The sequence below is a fragment of the Lampetra planeri genome, chromosome 1 (genome assembly GCF_965212315.1).
Source record: "Lampetra planeri chromosome 1, kcLamPlan1.2.h2, whole genome shotgun sequence".
NCBI lineage: Eukaryota > Metazoa > Chordata > Hyperoartia > Petromyzontiformes > Petromyzontidae > Lampetra > Lampetra planeri.
Genome location: NC_136107.1, coordinates 13137803 through 13157660, shown reverse-complemented (window position 1 = coordinate 13157660; position 19858 = coordinate 13137803). Strand labels below are relative to the sequence as shown.

Below are 19858 nucleotides of genomic sequence, written 5' to 3'. Positions count from 1 at the left end.
GCAAATAATTTGCAGTCATTGGAACGAATAGACTGTCACACTCACGATGTGTATTTTGTCAGTGTAACATTCTATTTTAACTGACAAAACAATGTATCATTACAAACCTACTTTCCATTATAATTGTACAGTTTTTGTATTAGTATAAATCATATTGTGTTGGCATACTGTATGTAGTTGCACTTTATATTTGAATCAAGTCATGAGGAACATGAGTACCTCCTGAGATTTTAGAGCTGGGATCATTAAGGAGGAGAGGAAGCTCTCCACGCCTTGTAGAATGTCCCCTTCAGGACACTCCAGCACACCAAAGTTGATCTCCTGTGGAGACGCATTATCACAATCATGATCATTCTCCAATGCAGTAACGCTTCACTGACCATATTTTTGCCAAGGGTCCTACTTTGAACATTTAAACAATGTCTTTTTTTTAAACACCTGAGCAACCAGCAAAATATAACTCGTAAAACAGTGCTCAACAATCAGCAAGGGTAATGCAGGAGCCTACTTGTTGTACTGCTATCTATTAGCATCTAGTTGCCCCTCCTGGTGAATGTGTAATGTAGTAACTCCACGGGAGACGACTTCACGGGTAACACACTCTTTATTTTCTCAAACTTGGTTACAGGTGACTAACACCTACTTTGTATCTCGGGTGACAAACACCCACTTCGCTACTTGGCGACTAACGCCCACTGAGTTACTCGGATGACCAACATCCACTTAGTACTCGGGTGACAAACACCCACTTAGCTACTTGGCGACTAACGCCCACTGAGTTACTCGGATGACCAACATCCACTTAGTACTCGGGTGACAAACACCCACTTAGCTACTTGGCGACTAACGCCCACTGAGCTACTCGGATGACCAACATCCTCTTAGCTACTTGGCGACTAACGCCACTGAGCTACTCGGATGACCAACATCCACTTAGTACTCGGGTGACAAACACCCACTTAGCTACTTGGCGACTAACGCCCACTGAGCTACTCGGATGACCAACATCCACTTAGCTACTCGGCGACTAACGCCACTGAGCTACTCGGATGACCAACATCCACTTAGCTACTCGGCGACTAACGCCACTGAGCTACTCGGCTTCACTAGGTCTTCAGCTCCGTCTTCGGGTCTTCAACTGGGTAACTCTCCCCGAGTGCTCTCGCGCGTCCCCCTTTATACCCCACCTGCGGACGTCGCTGCGAGCACCCACTTATTCGACCAATCGCCGGGTGCTGGCTACGATCCTCTTTTCCCACATCTCATCGTGCCTCACCACTCACTCCGCGCCGCCTCGTCATCTGTCACTCCCGGCGCGCGCGTCCACACCACGCCCACAACGCGTGCCCAACCCCGCACCCCGCGCCGCCCCGTGATCCATCACTGTCACAGTCGGCGCACGTCAATACCACCACTACATCACCCCCTACCACATAGCTCGCAGCCGCCCCGGCTGCTACAAAAATTACAAACCCTCCCTGTGTGCCCCGTAACACAACACAACAACAAGAACAACAACTAAGCTAACAACACAACACGACGCGAACACCACCATCCGCAACCCTCAACCAATGCCACCGCGACAACAGAACAATATATACAAACCGGCGAGTGACAATAGCAATGTGTATACAAAAAAAAAAATAAATGGAAATTTTTTTTTTTTCTTTCGACTCGTGCAGTGTCCCCTTTTCTTCCGAGCGTCCCTACAACGGGACATTATCCCGGCAGAGGGGAACACCGGGCGAGCTCGGTGTAGAGCACAAAAAAAAAACCCGTCCTCATGAAAATTGTTGAGACCTAGCCCGAGCCCGCCTTGCCGGTCCGTCGTACGGCACCAGACGCGGTTGAACGTCCGGTGGTGCCGGCGGTTCAGGAAGACATCGGCCAGGCATCGAGGACTCGTGCTCTCGATGGTCAGCAGCCGTCAAGCCCGAGGCACCTGGGGGTGGGTCAGGTGGAGACACGTGAGGATCAGCCTGCGACACCTCCCTCCCCGAGTCGACGGTCACATCACACGCCCGGTCGTCACGGCACAGAACGGGGTCACACGGTGCCGCATAGGGCTTCAGTCGGGAGGGGTGCACATACCAACGGCGTTTCCCCCATTTAATCTGTATACTCTGGGGCCGTGCAACCCGCACAATTTCCACCGGTCCCCTCCAAGGTCTCAACAACTTGGGGGACGTAGCCAACGGTGCATGTTGACAATGCAGCCAGGCCTTATCGCCTGGTTTCCAATCATGCGTATGCACCCTCCGCTCATGCAATTTCTCGTTTGCAATTTGCCGCGACCGCGAATTCAACCTTGCCCCCTCCCGCGCTTCAGTCAATTTGGCGATATTAAATTTGATGTGGTCTGCCAATTTAGATTTTGCACGTGGCTGGGAAATCCCCAGTTGGACGTCCATGGCCGGATCGGCCTCCCGCCCATACATAAGAAAAAATGGGGAAAACCCTGTCGCCGCATGAGGGGCCATTCGATAGGCCGCGAGTACCCCCGGCACCTGTAAGTCCCAATCAACCTGATCGTCGCAGACCTGTTGGCACAACATAGACGTAATCGTTCTGTTCAGACGCTCAACCATCCCGTCAGTCTGCGGGTGGTAGGGGGAAGTACGCACTTTCTTTGTACCCAACAGGTCGCACACCTCGCGCAACAAAACGCTCGAAAAATTCTTCCCTTGATCCGTCAGCAAGCGTTCGGGGGCGCCCTTGTCCAACACATAACCCTGGACAAAGGCGTCCGCCACCGCCGCAGCCGACTGGTTGGCGAGCGGCCATGCCATAGGCCATCGGGTGAAGTATTCCACGCCAACCAGCAGGAACCTATTTCCCCTTGGTGTAACCGGAAAGGGCCCCAAGATGTCCAACGCTACCAATTCGTTTATACGCGAAACCTGAATGGATTGCAGCGGTGGATTAGCCGCCAATGGTGGCGGTTTCCTTTTGGCGCACTCTACGCATCCCTTAAGAATATTCGCCACGTCGTTACCCATCCCCGGCCAATAATAATCTCGCTGGATTAGGGCGAGCGTTTTGTGAAAACCCAGATGCATGAGCCGTTCATGAGCTGCCAGAACAATCCTACCCCGCATAGCAACAGGCACCACGAGCACGTGACGCCGGGACATGTTGTCCCACCTCATCAACAGGCCCTGTCTGCACACCCAGGAACCGACCCGCGCCTCCCCTTGTTCGGGAGCGCCAACTTTCCGACGCAGCGTAAGTAGGGAGCTGTCGGACATCTGGAGGCGGCCCCACTCAATGAGGGGCAACGACAACAGCGAATCCCTCCCCGTGGGGGCGTCCTCTCCCGGGGTGTCAGTGGCGGCGAGCGCAACTCCCGGGGCGCCGGCGACCGGGGGTTTGCACCGCGCTGATCCCAACAAACATGTGCAGTCCGTGCACGGCGGCAACCGCGACAAGGCGTCCGCGTTTGAGTGCCGCAACCCTTTTCGGTAAATCGTCGTGAATTGGTAGTCTTGAAGGACCTCCAACCATCGGGACAATTGGCCCGATGGCTGCGCCACGCGCATAGCGTATTGTAGAGCCGCATGGTCCGTCCGGACCGTAAAATGACGGCCGTAAAGATACGGCCTGAATTGCTGTGTAAAAAACACAATGGCTAACAATTCACGACGAGTTACGCAATAGCGTTGTTCTGCGGGGGAAAGAACCCTACTACCGTAGGCGACCACCCGTTCAACCCCCCCGACCAACTGTGAGAGCACCCCCCCGATACCCGTATTGCTGGCGTCCGTGTCAAGCAAAAACGGTTGTGTGAAATCGGGGTAACACAAGGGGGGAGCCTGCACCAAAGCGTCACAGAGGGAGCAGAACGCATCCTCCTCCTCTGCCCCCCAGTGAAACCTCACACCCTTAGCCGTCAAAGCGTGCAGGGGCTTGGCTATGGTGGCAAATTGCTTGACAAAACGACGGTAATAGGAGGCAAAACCAATGAAACTACGAACCTCCGTGACCGAGGTTGGCGTTGGCCATGAGCTGACGCAATGCGTCTTAGCAGGGTCCGTCGAGATCCCTGAACGACTCACGATATGGCCCAAATACCTGACAGATTCCCGAAGCAGAAAACATTTAGCCGGTTTAAATTTTAGCTTAGCGGAACGCATCCTGAGGAACACCGCTCTCAGTCGCTGGAGGTGCTCCTCGAAAGTCCGACTAAAGACGATAATATCGTCAAGATAAATCAAACAGGTATCCCATTGGAGGCCTGACAAAACCAATTCCATGAGTCTCTGGAACGTGGCGGGGGCGGAATGTAAGCCCATGGGCAAACGGTTGAATTCAAAAAGGCCCCCAGGTGTGCGGAAAGCAGTTTTAGGTTTAGACTCGTTATCGAGTGGCAATTGCCAAAATCCAGAAAGCAGATCGAGTGTGGAAAAAAACTGCGCTCCCGCCAAGGCATCCAGCGACTCATCCATCCTGGGGAGCGGATACGCATCCGCCATCGAGATTTTGTTTAAGCGGCGGAAATCGACACAAAACCGCAAGGACCCGTCCTGTTTCTTTACTAGGACAATAGGAGCACCCCACGGACTAGAAGAGGGCGAAATGATATCGGCCGCCAACATATCATTAACCGCCGATTGCACATGTTCCTTCTCGGCCGGGCTGAGCCGGAAAGGATTCTGACGAATAGGGGCCGCGTCCCCTGTAGCTATGTGGTGGCGCAACAGGTCAGTGCAGCCGATATCGTACTTATGTTTGCTGAACACGTCAGCAAACTCGATGAGCAAACCCCTCAATGCTCCCAATTGCACCCCGGACAAGTTAGCAGAACCCGCACACAGCGAGTCCAACCACTCAGTCCCCTCATCACTTTGAGGATGCGACTCGACAGTAAAATCTGCTTGAGCCACGAGCCGTTCCTCAACGGGCAGCGGCGCGGCGTGAGCCAGCACCGTTCCCTGCGCAATTACGGCCGGCCGCGACCCCGTATTCAGGACCATTACGAACGGCTCACTGTCCCCTCTCACCATGGTTTGAGCAACCGCTAAGTCGAGGCCCTTACTGGCTCTGTTTGACGGCCCCAACAGCACCCCCTGTGCCTCCGCACCCACCTCGAGTGGCTTCCTGAACCGAAGGGGTACTAACATTTGCGATCCCGGGGGTACCCGTACAGTGTGAGTCGCCAGCGCCTGCACCGTCGCACAAACCGTGCGCACTTTGATAGGGCTCGACAAGAAGGCAACCCGCCGACCTGACGGAAGCTCTATGCAGGCCTGATCAATAAGAATTTTGATGGGCATTTTTGACAAAAAGTCCGTACCTAGCAAACAGGGAACGGCCAGCGATGATGATACAAAAATAGGGCCCGCTAATTTAATGTCCCCAATGCAAATAGTCGCCCGAATCTGGCCGATGATCCCCAGGGATCCCCCATTCGCCGCATAAAATGGCACGTCTACCGGCAGAAGGGGTCTACTTTGGACGGGAAGGATGTTATAAATAAGGTCCGAGATGATGGTGGCCGACGCACCCGTGTCAACAAGCACCCGGACCTCAACCCCGTCAATGAACCCCGTTACCACGGACGACCCGGCTGACGCAGCCACGATCCTGTGGGCCAATTCGGACCACTCGACTGCTTGCGGGCCGCGTACGGACCCCCCCCGCCGAATTGAACCCCCGGCACCCAGCCGCGAACCCCCCACCGCGAAGCGGCGACCCGAATGTGCCGTGTTTGTGGACCGAACGTGTGAGGTGCCGCGACTTGCCGGGTTTTGTTGGGATGACTTGTGGCCCTGGTCGTCGTCCCGACGTGGTCCTGCGGTGCGCGGACGCGGGGCCCGGCACCCGGCTGCGACGTGACCCCGAAGGCCGCAGTTGTAGCAGACGACGGACGTCGTAGGTTTCGGTTGCTCCAGCTTGCGGGGCGAACGTGTGGGCGAACGACCTCCCGTTCTCCACTCCCCCGGACACGGTGCAGCGAAGGCCCGCTCCTGCACCGCAGCTGGCTGAGGTTCGGCGATCGTGGCGGCCAGTGCCGCATTCCCCGGCCATTTGCAGACGACCCCCGGCTTGCGTTTGAGGACCTCGTACGCGTGAATGCTCGTGGCGATCGCCAGGGAGCAGATCTCCATCTCGTCTGCCACGTTGATGGGGACCCCCAACTCGTGGGCCAACACCAGCAGCTGCTCCGTCACCATGGCGTCCTTCCCCTCCTTATCCATGCGGGGAAAAGCCGCGTCCGCCAAGGCGAGCAGTGCCGTGCGGTAGGCTAGCGTCGTTTCCCCAGCCACCTTCCGCCGATCGTAGAACTGGTGGCGGCACGTGGAGGGCGGCCCGAACACCTTCGCCATCAGGTGTAGTGCGGCCTGGAGCGTAGAGCGGGACGACCTTGCAGCAGATGTGAAGGCTGCAAGCGCGTCGTCGTCAAGCATCGCTGGCAACGCACGCAGGGCAGTGGTGTCGGACCACCCCGACATCTCCTGATGAGCGAGGAACCTTCGTTGGAAGGCTCCCCAGTCGCCCCCATCCGCCTTGAACGCCGACAGCGCGGGCAATCTTTGCTGGAGGACCCGATCGTCGTCGACGTCGGAGAGATTTTCCCGCGCTCCGCTGGAGTTGTGTAAAATGTCGGCTCGGTTGTCAGGCGCAAAATGGAGGGCTCCGGCGCGCGCCGATGACGTGGGCTGCGCTGCGCGGAGGTGTCCGGCCACGTGGCGTCCGTCTTTCCCGCCAATCGGTGGCGGCCCCCCAAAAACGGCGGCAACTTCCAGGCTTTTGGCGCGAAGCGCCCTTTGGCGGGAATCCTCCACCGTCGCTTCCTCCACGACCCCCGCAGCCGTTTTTCCGCTCGCCGGAACGGAGATGTCGGCCAAGACAGCGGCGGCGGCGAGTAGCAACTCCGCCAAGCGGGCGTGCGCGTCCTGGAGGCCGGTGTCGGAGGCAAGCGGAGCGTCGGCCATCACCGCGAAGTGCTGCATCGGCGGCAACTCCTCGTCCTCTACTCCCGAGGTCGGTGTCCCCGGTACGCCGTCGTCATCCCGACCTCGCTCGTGGGTACGGGTAGTCTTCCTTGTGTCCATACTTCTTGAAGACAGGTTTACTTCTGACGCCAGTTGTAATGTAGTAACTCCACGGGAGACGACTTCACGGGTAACACACTCTTTATTTTCTCAAACTTGGTTACAGGTGACTAACACCTACTTTGTATCTCGGGTGACAAACACCCACTTCGCTACTTGGCGACTAACGCCCACTGAGTTACTCGGATGACCAACATCCACTTAGTACTCGGGTGACAAACACCCACTTAGCTACTTGGCGACTAACGCCCACTGAGTTACTCGGATGACCAACATCCACTTAGTACTCGGGTGACAAACACCCACTTAGCTACTTGGCGACTAACGCCCACTGAGCTACTCGGATGACCAACATCCTCTTAGCTACTTGGCGACTAACGCCACTGAGCTACTCGGATGACCAACATCCACTTAGTACTCGGGTGACAAACACCCACTTAGCTACTTGGCGACTAACGCCCACTGAGCTACTCGGATGACCAACATCCACTTAGCTACTCGGCGACTAACGCCACTGAGCTACTCGGATGACCAACATCCACTTAGCTACTCGGCGACTAACGCCACTGAGCTACTCGGCTTCACTAGGTCTTCAGCTCCGTCTTCGGGTCTTCAACTGGGTAACTCTCCCCGAGTGCTCTCGCGCGTCCCCCTTTATACCCCACCTGCGGACGTCGCTGCGAGCACCCACTTATTCGACCAATCGCCGGGTGCTGGCTACGATCCTCTTTTCCCACATCTCATCGTGCCTCACCACTCACTCCGCGCCGCCTCGTCATCTGTCACTCCCGGCGCGCGCGTCCACACCACGCCCACAACGCGTGCCCAACCCCGCACCCCGCGCCGCCCCGTGATCCATCACTGTCACAGTCGGCGCACGTCAATACCACCACTACAAATGTATTGCATTTTTGATGAAATTGGTGTAATCCAAATATCCAAAGTACCACATTATTGCGAGTGTGCCAAAAAGACCAAGATAAAACTAGTAACAGTTTCAGGTCACTCTGATATGATCACTTTTGTTTATAAAACCCTGGAGAAATACAGTTGCACATGAATGTATATGACAATTTACATGAACAGCAATCAGCAGTAATGCATTTCATGCATGTGCAACACAATTGTGAAAGCATTTAAATAATTTTGGGGCCAGGTTAATGTGATGTGAGGTGGAGCAGTGGTGCAGTGGTTCACCCACTACACTATGAACCGGTGTGTGAGTTCGATTCATGGCCATGACTTACATCAGTGGCGAGTGATATCTGAACTGGCGCTAACCAGCGTGATGAAGTATGGTTAAATAACCCCACGACCAGCACAGTATGGGGAATCCTTCGTACAGCACTGGATTGACAAAGGACTGTACAATGCACATTAATCTGATGGGCGATTTGGACTGCAATGACACGTGCTCTCTTTGGTTTCAGGCATACCTGGGCCATGTTAGCTGTCGATATGGCTTTCTCTGTGGTGCGCAGGAAGAAGTAGCATGTGCCTGCGAAAGCCTGAAAATGATAAGAGGCATCACTATCGTCATCATAGGCTACATTGCATTGTTGATAATCATTGCTTTGGCTGCAAGGCTGGGATGCCAAGGCAGGGCCTTTTAGCACTGATTTCCATATACAGTTTCCGAGAGAGCTTAGTCCCTAATAGCAACACATCTTTATACTAAAGTTAGTTTGTATTGGACAATATTTACAAGAGTTATCAAATCCCCTCCCTACAGAGAGGACAAAGGTAATGTGCAAACAGCCAAAAAAGTTGAAAAGCATTAACTACTGTTAAAAATGAGAATAGGTTTTCCCCTTTTTTCTGGCAACAAAACAGGTGTTAAGATGTTTTGTTGCCAGAAAAAAGGGGAAAACCTATTCTCATATTTTGGTACTGGCAAAGGAGGTCCCATGATACATTTAAAAGTAGCACAATCACTTCCATTTTTAGAATTACAATTAAAACACTCGGTCAAACTTGATTATACAGCTTATGTATGTTTATATTGTTGAGCAACGATGGTATAACAGTAGTAGCATAATTTACGTGCATACAATTGTTCATCATAATTCAATTCTTTGTATATGACCAGATGTTTTAGGCAGGGGCCAGATGTTTTTGGCAGGGGCCTATAACGTCTGGTAAAACAGCAGCATTTCTATAGCAGGCCTGGCTCTGCTGAGACCCTGCTAATTAAGCCCATTGACTGATCTGATCGACTAGATTATTTTAAATAGGAGATAGACTCTTGGCTGCCTATTTAGTTTGGAAAGTATTGTGTTTTGTAGGATTTATTAGTTAATCAAGATTACGAAAGACAGAAGCCATACTCTTTGGTTCATTCGGTAAAGTCACATAGGTGAAAAATAAAAAATGAAAAAATCACGACGTTTCGATTGCAACACAAGCAATCATCATCCGGTGTGAAAACCACAGCAAAATTTTTTTACTGAAGTGAGAGAGATGCCAAGGTTAAGGACGTTATATAAGTCAGAGAGGAGTGGGGAGGGAAAGGAAGGGGGCGATAGGAGAGGGGGGGCGTTGCGTGGACGTTAGGGACTGGGACGTGAGACTGGTGCAATTGAAACGTCGTGGTTTTTTTTTATTTTTTTTTTCACCTACGTGACTTTACCGAAAGAACCAAAGAGTATGGATCCTTGCAGTCACGAAAACTTCAAATACAGAAGCCATGGCTAGACAATGCTTCTTGTAAAGCATGGGATGCTCTTCAATGCTGTGTCTAGAACACAATGGAAGGCACAGGAAGGGGTGTTTTAACCAGCAACCGTCCAACTCAAGAGACAAGCTCTTACAAGCCTCAGTTCACACAGCCGTTCCAAAGCAGACATTACCTTTATTATTTGCTCCCCCGCCAAATGTTTGGGTTAAATGCTGATCCTGTTTGAACAAACTGAGCTACAATAATTGCCAAACAGTGGCTTGGCAATAAATGCTATCAGAATGCAGTGCAGATGACGATTTAACCAAATAAGTAAATAAACGATTACTCTAATGTATACATACTACAGTAGTAAATAAATGTTTTATGATGATGACCTCGATTTAGGAAGATTATAAGCCTTGCAACCAGAAAACTATAAATATATATTTTTTATTATTATATGGATTGTGATTTATACATGGAAATAATGCATTACAAGAAAATATATGCATTTTTATCCTCTCATATCTCAACGTGTTTATTTGAAGTTTATCAGAATCAGAATATTTATTTATAATGGAGGAATCTGATGAGCTATGAAGCTCTTTTTCACAGATGTCCAGTAGAACGTTGCAACAACAAACACTACAAAAACACGATAGGAGTGCAAAGTATAGGAAAGGTAAACAAATAGCAAAAAGAAAGACATACAAATAAACCTAAACACAATTTTGATCTTACCAGGTAAAGACCACCAAGCTTTTAACTTATTTTTCATATATTCACAAGAGTCACCACGAGCGCGGTTCCCTTGCTCTCTACTGATTTAGCATCGCACTCCATGGAGACAAACTGCGCAGTTCATTGACGATGGGGATTGTATATTTAAAGTGTTTCAGACAAGACTTCAAACTATTTAGCGCGATAAGCTTAGCCTGCCCTATGAGTGAAACCAATCAACCTTTGAGCCATCATTTTGGTGGCCTAAATTTAAAAATGTCTGTTTTTAGAGTCATAGAAATTTAAACACAGACCTGGCAACAGCTGAGCAAAATAGCAGCTTTCTAGTACTTCCGGAATATTAGCATTTACATCAATAATTCACTGTCACAATCTTCGATGCACTGTGCATAATGTCCACTTGCATAAGAAACGAGGTCGACAAAAGCCTGAGATGAAATCAAAATTCCATCAAGGCAAGAGACCCATTTTTACTACCCATGTGTCAGGCTGACCGGAGATTAACATCTACACTTGAAAGTAAAAAGCCTCACTGTTAGACCACCTCTCATACAAAAGCACAGCAAGGAAATCCCTTTGCTGATCACCAAACAGTGTTACAGTATAAGCCAACCTCTTGTTGTATCCCAGTGAAACTATTTGCACGTTTTCTTCTTCCCGCATTTCTTACAGAATGTCTCTATTTATCTGATGAACACAAGCATAACGGAGAGCTCAGATTCTGTCAGCGAGTGAGCTCACAGAGTTTTGAAGACAAGCCTGGGCATGCAAGGGAACACAGCGCAAGCTTCGTGCACAATCCAATCGTGTGTGAGTGGCATTCCACATTTAAAGTTGCAAAAACGCCATCTCTTGAATGATAATGCTGAAAAAGTCTTCAAAATACATTTTAAAAACGTGCTAACGAGAAGGTAGAAAACGATATTGATGTAGTTAACCAAGAGAATAGAGAATAGCTTTAACCTACGTCCTGCGATGGCAGTGTCATGCCGCCAGTGCGCAACTCAAGCTGTGCATCTTTGAAAGGTCCTCTGGCAAAAGACCAAGATGCACATTAAATTGATAGGCGGCGCTGCTGGATAATACAAATTGCAATCGGCAGAGTACCACAATTCTCTCAGCAAATCACACTTGCAGCAGCCTAGTGCAGCACTTCAGTGATGCACGTAGAGATGACGGGCCCACTTACCTCGTCGGCACCTGTCGTGATGAACAACCGCTTGTGAGACACGTTGCTTCCCACGTGACTGATGGACATCTCTCCGCGAGAATAGATAGTGTCACGAGGCTGGGAACCATAGAAAATTATGAATTTGCATATTCACAACAGACAGAAAAAGCCCGCTATAAAGCAGTTCTTAGATTATTATTTTTAATCACACAATTACGAGAAAATATTAATTAAAAAAATGTGTAACACTAACCTGGGTAGATTCTTGGCAGAAGAACATGAGCCTCTTTGATCCGTTGGCAACAAAGAAATCCTTTATTTGTTCAAACTGGAGTAAAGGGAAGAAAATTTAATTGAAAAATGATGACTGTACATTATTTTCAAGGTAAATGCAATGCATTCAAGTTTCATCTTTAGTTTGTTTCAAATTCAATATTAACTCAACATAATACCCTACAAGGGCTAACTGATGTTTAAGATATATGTGTGAAGTTGGCTTAGTCATCCTGGGTTTGAATCAGGGTAGGTAACTAGAGATTAAACCGAGTTCTCAAGTTTAGCAAGATGATGGTCTCAGCCTGGTCACCAATGACTGAGCAAAATACCATAATATTCAAGTTTTATTTTTACAATTTAGCTAAAATCCAGCTCTGAGAATCAAAAATATTGGTTTGACTGCGATATTACAAACTTTTTTCAATAGCAGGGTATGTGGCAAAGTGCACTCCCTAATATGTAGATAAAATATCACTTGAAATAATCTCAGAAGTAGACGCATAAACTTTCCCTCTGCGGAACACTGTTTTCCAAGAGCTAAAAATGGAAACTGTATTTCATGACATGATGCCAATAGTACAATTGGGATAGCATTTGTAAAAATACAAAAATTTGTTTCGTTATTAACTGAACGTATAAATCATTCTTAATTTGGAGCTTTCGTGACTGCAGGAATTATTCTTTGGTTCTTTCGGTTAAGTCACGTCTAAAAATAAAATAATAAATTAAAATAATAGCGACGTTTCGATTGCAACACAAGCAATCATCATCTGCTTATGTCTGTCTATAGTTTTCTAGTTAGACGTATAAATCATATATAAATCAGAATCACTAAGACTGATGTCATCTTTTCAACAGTTCCCTGTGACCTTGCACAGCTTAGTGTGGGGTACGCTATGACCCCCTCTCGTCACCCACCACCAAGGTTCTTGAACTATCTTTTTCCGGCAGGCCACATGATAAAATTAGCCTGTGCTGGCGAGTCATGTGACATCATACATTACGTGAATCGACGTAATGTCACATTGGATAAACACTAATCTACACCTCTGATATCCAGGTTACTCATCTATCTGGTGTTTATTATTTCACTAGTCGTCATCTTTTGTCTCCAGCTCTCATCTCCATCCATTGTCTTTCTCTCTTTCATCTCACGCATCTGTATCTCTTGCTTTCTCAGCGAGCCATATCTCTTGGCAGGCCACATCTCTTGGTGGCCACTCCAAGAGCCTCCGTGGGCCACATTTGGCCTGCGGGCAGCCAGCTGAAGAACTTTGCCTTACACAATGCACGTGGTGCCCAGAAGACCTACCCTCTCGTCCGCCAGGATGGCATCTTCCACGGCGGCCTCGTCCTGACCCAGGACATCGGCTAGCTTGGAGATGAGGTACTTGTGACGTCCGTCCAGTTGGGCCCTCCGCTCGTCCCTGGTGACCTTGGTCTGATTTGCCATGCTTCGCAGAGCCTCGCTCCCAGGCCCCGATGATTTCCATCCAGCGCCTGACATCTACACATATCAGCCATGGAATGGGACACATTCTTCTTTCGTGTTAAGGTCTCTTATCGCAGATGGGCAGTATCAAAATTACATTTAAATGTTTAATTGTATTTAATTTGTAATTTGTACTTGCTATCTAAATCACAGATCTCAAAGTAATAGCTAATTTCAATCCAATTAAATTTCCTCCAATAACATTTGCAAAATAAGAAAATTTTCACGTACAATTCACGTTCCTCATATTACACAAAAAATGGTTTATTTGTGTTAAGCATTTCAATCAAAATCCACTATCTTCTGAAATGTGCAATGGCGCAGCGCTCATCCACTCTGGCAGCTGAACAACAAATATTTCCTATTAAACGTCTGCTTTGGCTTGATCTACGAGGCTGTGAATTGGGGGCAATGCAGCATAAAATGTGAATTACGTAAGTGCCGCATATTAACTAAACGCCGATGATCTCTGTATATGTGCAGCTCGTACCGTGGCTGGGGTGGCCGTGGTGGGTGAAGGAGTGGGGGCTCCACCATTTTGCTGACTTAATCTGGCTCCACGCCCCTTGGTTCTTGATCCCTCACCTGCTGAGAAAAGATTAATGCCCAGTCTTTCATTTTGTGTCTGACTTATTCAGTAGAGATAATAGCCATGAAAACATTTTACACCCCCACTCCTCAAGGCATTCAAAGAATAATCACGATTTGGGGTTGTAATTTGACAGAAAGGCAATTTTATTGTGTCGTTTTTGCTGTGTTGTCGTCTCACTTGTATTTTCTGTTGAGTTTCTGTGTTATTTATACAGTTTTATATTTCATTAGCCTAAATGTAATATCTGCATATTATTTGTATGAGTTGTATATAATAATTTTTCATACGCACGATTTAGTGTATGCATCGTGACAAGTAAGACATTATGTGAGTCAATTAATCGATTCGTAGTTACAGTAATTGCATTCTTATGTAACTCGTGTTTTTCTATTGTGGATTATATGCATTTGGTAAATACAGTGGCATAGCTGCCAATTGTGAAATTGGAGGAGGGAGTATAAGTCAGTGGGGTAGGAAATCTTGTTCAGTTGTGGTGGGCACCATAGAGATAATTCCCCCCCTAGAAACCACCCTGCTAACATCACAACAGGCCAAAAATGCAATAATACATGTTATGTTTACATATTACTCATAATTGACGGCACTTTGTTAATCCACTGCAGGACGAGGACCTCACCATATTGTATTTGTCATAAAGGTTGTTATACCATACTTTACCACACTGGTCAGAGCAAGTTGGTAAAGGGGAAGGGTGTACAGGATTGGTTTAAACATCGAGTGTTAGCCACTGATAATAACCATGGCTGGGAATCAAACTCAGTTCACTGGGTTAAAAGTACAATGCACTAACCATTGCGCAACTGCTGCCTTCAATGATTCAGGAAAAATAACAGCTGCATGGCAGTACACAACACCAATATAAACTCACTTTAATGTTATATTTCCATTTCACATGGCATACTGTACCGATTCAGTCATCGGGATTGTTTGACCATATTTCACCACGCTGGTCAGTGCAAGCTGGTGCGGGACTGGTTGCGATAGTGGCGTTTTCCTGTAATCCAATGTATGTATGTATGAATGTTGAACTTCTTTCATACCATACGTAGCCAACTGTGCTAATTGGACGTGCGGAAAATTATTTGAAGGAAAGTGTTGGCAGAGCACACATTGTGAACACCTAAACCTGCTGGGCTGCGTGGTACCCAGATGATGATAGTACAATAAGTGGATTGAATATATCTTTGCAGAGTTTTAAGTGTTATCCCTCATGCAAAGGTTTTATCCAGGTACTCCCTGTTTTCTCCCCTTTGCCAAGCATTAATGGACTTAACCAAACGAACTCATTAACGGACTTAACCAAACGGACCCATTAACGGACTTAACCAAACGGACTCATTAAAGGACTTAACCAAACGGACTCATTAATGGACTTAACCAAACGGACCCATTAACAGACTTAACCAAACGAACTCATTGACGGACTTGGCCTAACATGCTAATTCAGTATTTTCTTGAACACTTTTTTTCTTTCCTGCATTTGTATTACGAGTTTAGCATCATGGTTAACAACCACTTTATTAATAGGATGTTGCGATGATAAATGCATAATAAAGCAAAATAATGGTTAAGTAAATGATTAATACAAAATAGCCAATACTGCAAATATCGGGATTTTAGCTCTACCTCCACATAAGTCAAGAACCAAGACACACCAGATGACAGCACAATTACTTCAAGCGAACACACCCAGTGACACAGCACTGACATTTAAATGCCAAACATCAATATTAGCAATGACTGATAAGCTTTGGCTGTATGGGTCATGGTTGCAAGACAATATTTTTTATCCTCAGTAGCCCATACTTTGTCACAAGTAGCTCGGGAAAGTTCTGATCCACATTTGTTTTCAGATTAGGCCACGTAGTCGTTTCATGGCAAAATTATTGTCATTAACCCTCCACCACCTGAAAAAATTGCCACGTTTACAAATATATTATTTATACGTGTCAATGTATTGATATATAATATTCTGGCCAATCAAGCTCTCCAGTGGCGTAAGACTCCCCATGACGGAATTTAACATCAACATACGTTTCACTCAAACTACTTTGGGCCTAATAAGGTAGGGAACTCAGAAATTGTAAAATTAGACATAAAACTACTACATGGCCTAAACCAAAAACAAAAATGAATCAGTGAATTTTAAGTTTGAAGGAAATGTATGATGTGAGTATTGCAGCTCAACCTCTTATACAATCTGAATAGAGAACACTATGGTTTGAGCACTTGACTCAAAATCAGAATGTTGTGGGTTTATATCCCATTCAGAAATTGACTCCTCTATCATTTTTTGTGGGAAGTCAACAATGGTCTTCCGCCCCACCTTGTTAACGTGGAATGTCCACATATGGATTTCACACCAAAGGAGATGTCACCTCATTGGAGCAGGGAGATACTTTGACTTTATATATTACCTTTTTACGACCACAGTCCGAGTGCAGCCATACCTTAACACTGCCACTATAAACGGTTATGAATTTAGGATTTAGTTTAAACTATGTAAACTCTTATCAACATCTTAGCAAAACTTCTATTTACAAAGTCTGCACAATTGTATTTGTATAGCATATTTGTATAGCTACTGGGTGCAAGATTATAGCATATTTTTCATTTTATGCCTCTGAAAGTCATAAAAAACACTTTATGAAATGAGACAAAAAATGTATTTTGGCTGTGGTGTAGCAGCAAGGATATATGGAGAATAGCATTGCCGTTATTAACAAGGCGTGAGAAGGCCTCTTTCTAGCAGTCACTTAACAAAGGGCGCGATATTATTTTAATTACTGTACTTTAGTAGTCCAGTATTACCACCTTTTTATTATTGCTTACAAACAAAATGTATTTTTTTTAATTCGATGTCTTGTTCTTGGGAATTTCATTGTAAAACAGGTGACGAGTGCCTATTTAAAAACTGGCCATCAGAGAATATTTAAATCTCTCAATTCTCATCAGGCCCCATGGTGTTTAAGTGGAATCTCCGACCCTTATTTAACTGATCTCTGGCCTCTCAGTTCATGTGCTATGAGTGAAGAAGGCCCATAACGTTTCCGATTTAATATTATTTTTATTTTAAGGCCACCGTGTTGTTCATTGTATTGAGTTTTTTTCGTCAAGTGTTACAAGCAACGTGTACTGTACTCTATTTTCTATACCAAGATCTGTGCAATTGTTGGTTAATACTGAACTATTACGGATCTCTCCATAGGAATGTGGAATTTCAACTACTGGTGCAATGTAGTCCACCAAATGAAATAGGTAGAGGGGGTCCACATTAGTTTAAGCATTGAGTCACTTAGTGTCTGTCTCTTTTGCGAAGTTGATAACCGGAGACATCCTTCAACAAATCATTTTAAGAACGTTACCAACATTACAGTACGGTACAGTACCAGCGACGCAAACTTTTCCATGTATCCCTCACATTGCAAGTGACACGTGTAAACCGAGGTTACAATCCACGTTTCTCGTCGAACGAGTGCTGTTTATTCGAATAAATATTGTTCATAAAGTAGGGTGGATAAACCAATGTGTACGTCCCAGTTCCTATAAACATATCACACTTACAAACTGGACAACACGCTACGTATACGTCTTTACACAATCAAATACCAGTGCTCCTGGACAGATTAACAACAACAAATAAATAAATACATGAGTTTTAATTTTATTTAACAAAAAAGGGTCCAAGCTGCAAGTGCTGAATCGTACGAGGGCATGAAAGCTTCCTCCTCCGACCAACTCGCGACTCAAACTCTCTGCTCAGCGATACAAACTCCAACTATTTTGTTTTGCAACTCGTACAACATTAAAGAGGGACGATGCACATCGTTGTTGTACCGTACTGCTACGATTCCACGTCTACTCAACGCCACCCTACGTCTCCTGGCCGCCTTCACCGGCCACTGACCAGAACCAGCGTGGTTTGAAGAAGTTTGGTCAACTCTGAACCTTGCAAACGAGATGGTCCCATCTCAAATCGTGGGTTTGTTTAGCGGGTTAAAATGTAACAAACGTGGTCTGTGGGGGAGGCCCTCATCCAGCAGTGGGTTGTCAAAGAGGTTGTACATTGCGCGTACGAATAGAATGTACACGGACATACTCTTAGATTGTTTCGGTAAAGTCACGTAGGTAAAATACTAAAATAAAACAGCTAAATTTACAGTATCCTGTCCCACCTGAAGACGGACACTTGTTGCCTCCGAAACGTCGTGATTTCATTGAGTTATTTTCATTTTTTATTATTTTACTTCATCATTATTTTTTCACCTACGTGACTTTACCGAAAAAAACCTAAGAGTATGAATCCTTGCAGTCACGAAAGCTTCAAATCTAGAATGTACAATAATAACAAAATAAGCCATGGACAATTTCACAACCGGCGTTAAGACGACGGACATACTTCCCCATAATTGTCAATGGAAACCCAGAGGGTGCTTGTGTGTGTGTGGCGGTGTGTCCTCCTTCTTCTTACCCTTGATGCTCACGAGTGGAGGGGACACGTCGTGGCTGTTTTCTCCGGGCTCGGCACCGCCAGGAACCGGCTCGACACCGTCCGCCGACTCGGGATCGGGGGCCACTGAACCCCGCGGCTGCCGGGATTCTTCTTCTGCGGAGACCCCCTCGATTTCGCCATCCTGGCTGGCAGCTGGCTCAGCCATGAGGAAGCTCCTCACCTCCAACAACACCACACAAGTGCCCCCGGCCCCCCCCCCCCGGGGCTCTGTAATGTTCTATCTACAAACTTTCATGAACTTCTTAACGGTAGTCAACTGCGGCGGCGGTGGCGGGGGGTGGTGGTGGTGGCAGGAGAATTGCCTCGCGCGGGTCTCCTGCAAACTCTGATAAATCAACACCGACCGACCGTGTAAAGTTTGCGAAAGAAAGCAACGTTGTTAAACGTCTCAAGGGCGCGACGACTGCAAAAGTTACACCGCTAAAAGTGTCGACATTTAACACGGTCTGGAACGCCGATTAAAGTGGCCCTCCTCGCCTTTCTCAACTTCAGCGGTGCCTGATGTGAGGCGCGCGCGACCAACGCCACCAACCCCCGCCCCCCGCCACAGTCTCTAACAACAGTTGCGAGGCAACCGGCCCCGTGTTCTATTCATTAAAAGTTGTTGGTGGTGGTGGGTGGGGGTGGTGGTGATACTCTTAGTTTTTTTTCGGTAAAGTCACGTAGGTAATAGAAATTAAATAATTTATTATTTTATAATAGAAATAAAACAATAATTTATTATTTTATTTCTATTACCTACTAAATAAAATAATTATGTTAAATAATAACCTACTAATGTGTTGTTTTATAATAGAAATAAAATAAAATAATATTGTATTACTTTATTTTTATTACCTACTAAAGATAATAATGTATTATTTTATAATAGATATAAAATTATAATTTATTATTTTATTTCTATTATCTACGTGACTTCACCGAAAAAACCTGAAGCCACGTAGATAGAAAAAATCAAATAATAAATTATTTTTCTTATTAGAAAAATAAAAATAATAAATTATTTTTATTTTATAATAATAAATTATTATAATTTTTCTAATAATAAATAATAAATGCTGCAAAAAATGTTCTATCTTACGTGGTTCTAGATTTGAAGTTTTCATTACTGCAAGGGTCCATACTCTTTGGTTTTTCGGTAAAGTCACGTAGGTAAAAATTTTTATACAAATGAATTAAATCACGACGTTTCGGAGGCAACACAAGCTTCCGTCTTCAGGTGGCACCGTCACAGCAAAATTACTGTATCAAGTGATTTAATTTATTTTTATTTTATTTTTTACCTACCCAAAGAATATTAATTCTTAGTCACGAAAGCTTTAAGTCAAGATTTATTTG

General features: G+C 46.3%; 1 protein-coding gene across 2 annotated transcripts in view; it reads right to left on the bottom strand.

Moving 5' to 3' along the window:
- LOC144718588 (dynein axonemal heavy chain 5-like) overlaps nucleotides 1–19008 on the bottom strand; it is a 97445-nt gene extending 78437 nt beyond the window's left edge. Inside the window, exons 1-7 of one of the 2 annotated variants that reach the window (XM_078593965.1) lie at nucleotides 18479–19008; nucleotides 13885–13982; nucleotides 13215–13409; nucleotides 11880–11954; nucleotides 11645–11743; nucleotides 8492–8563; nucleotides 220–321 (exon numbers count right to left, since the gene is read on the bottom strand). In XM_078593965.1, coding sequence (XP_078450091.1) covers nucleotides 220–321; nucleotides 8492–8563; nucleotides 11645–11743; nucleotides 11880–11954; nucleotides 13215–13409; nucleotides 13885–13982; nucleotides 18479–18665 — 828 coding nt within the window. In that variant the 5' untranslated portion in view covers nucleotides 18666–19008. The remainder of the gene's footprint in view (nucleotides 1–219; nucleotides 322–8491; nucleotides 8564–11644; nucleotides 11744–11879; nucleotides 11955–13214; nucleotides 13410–13884; nucleotides 13983–18478) is intronic. The other variant, XM_078593973.1, reaches the window with a different exon arrangement.
- Nucleotides 19009–19858: the final 850 nt, after the last annotated feature.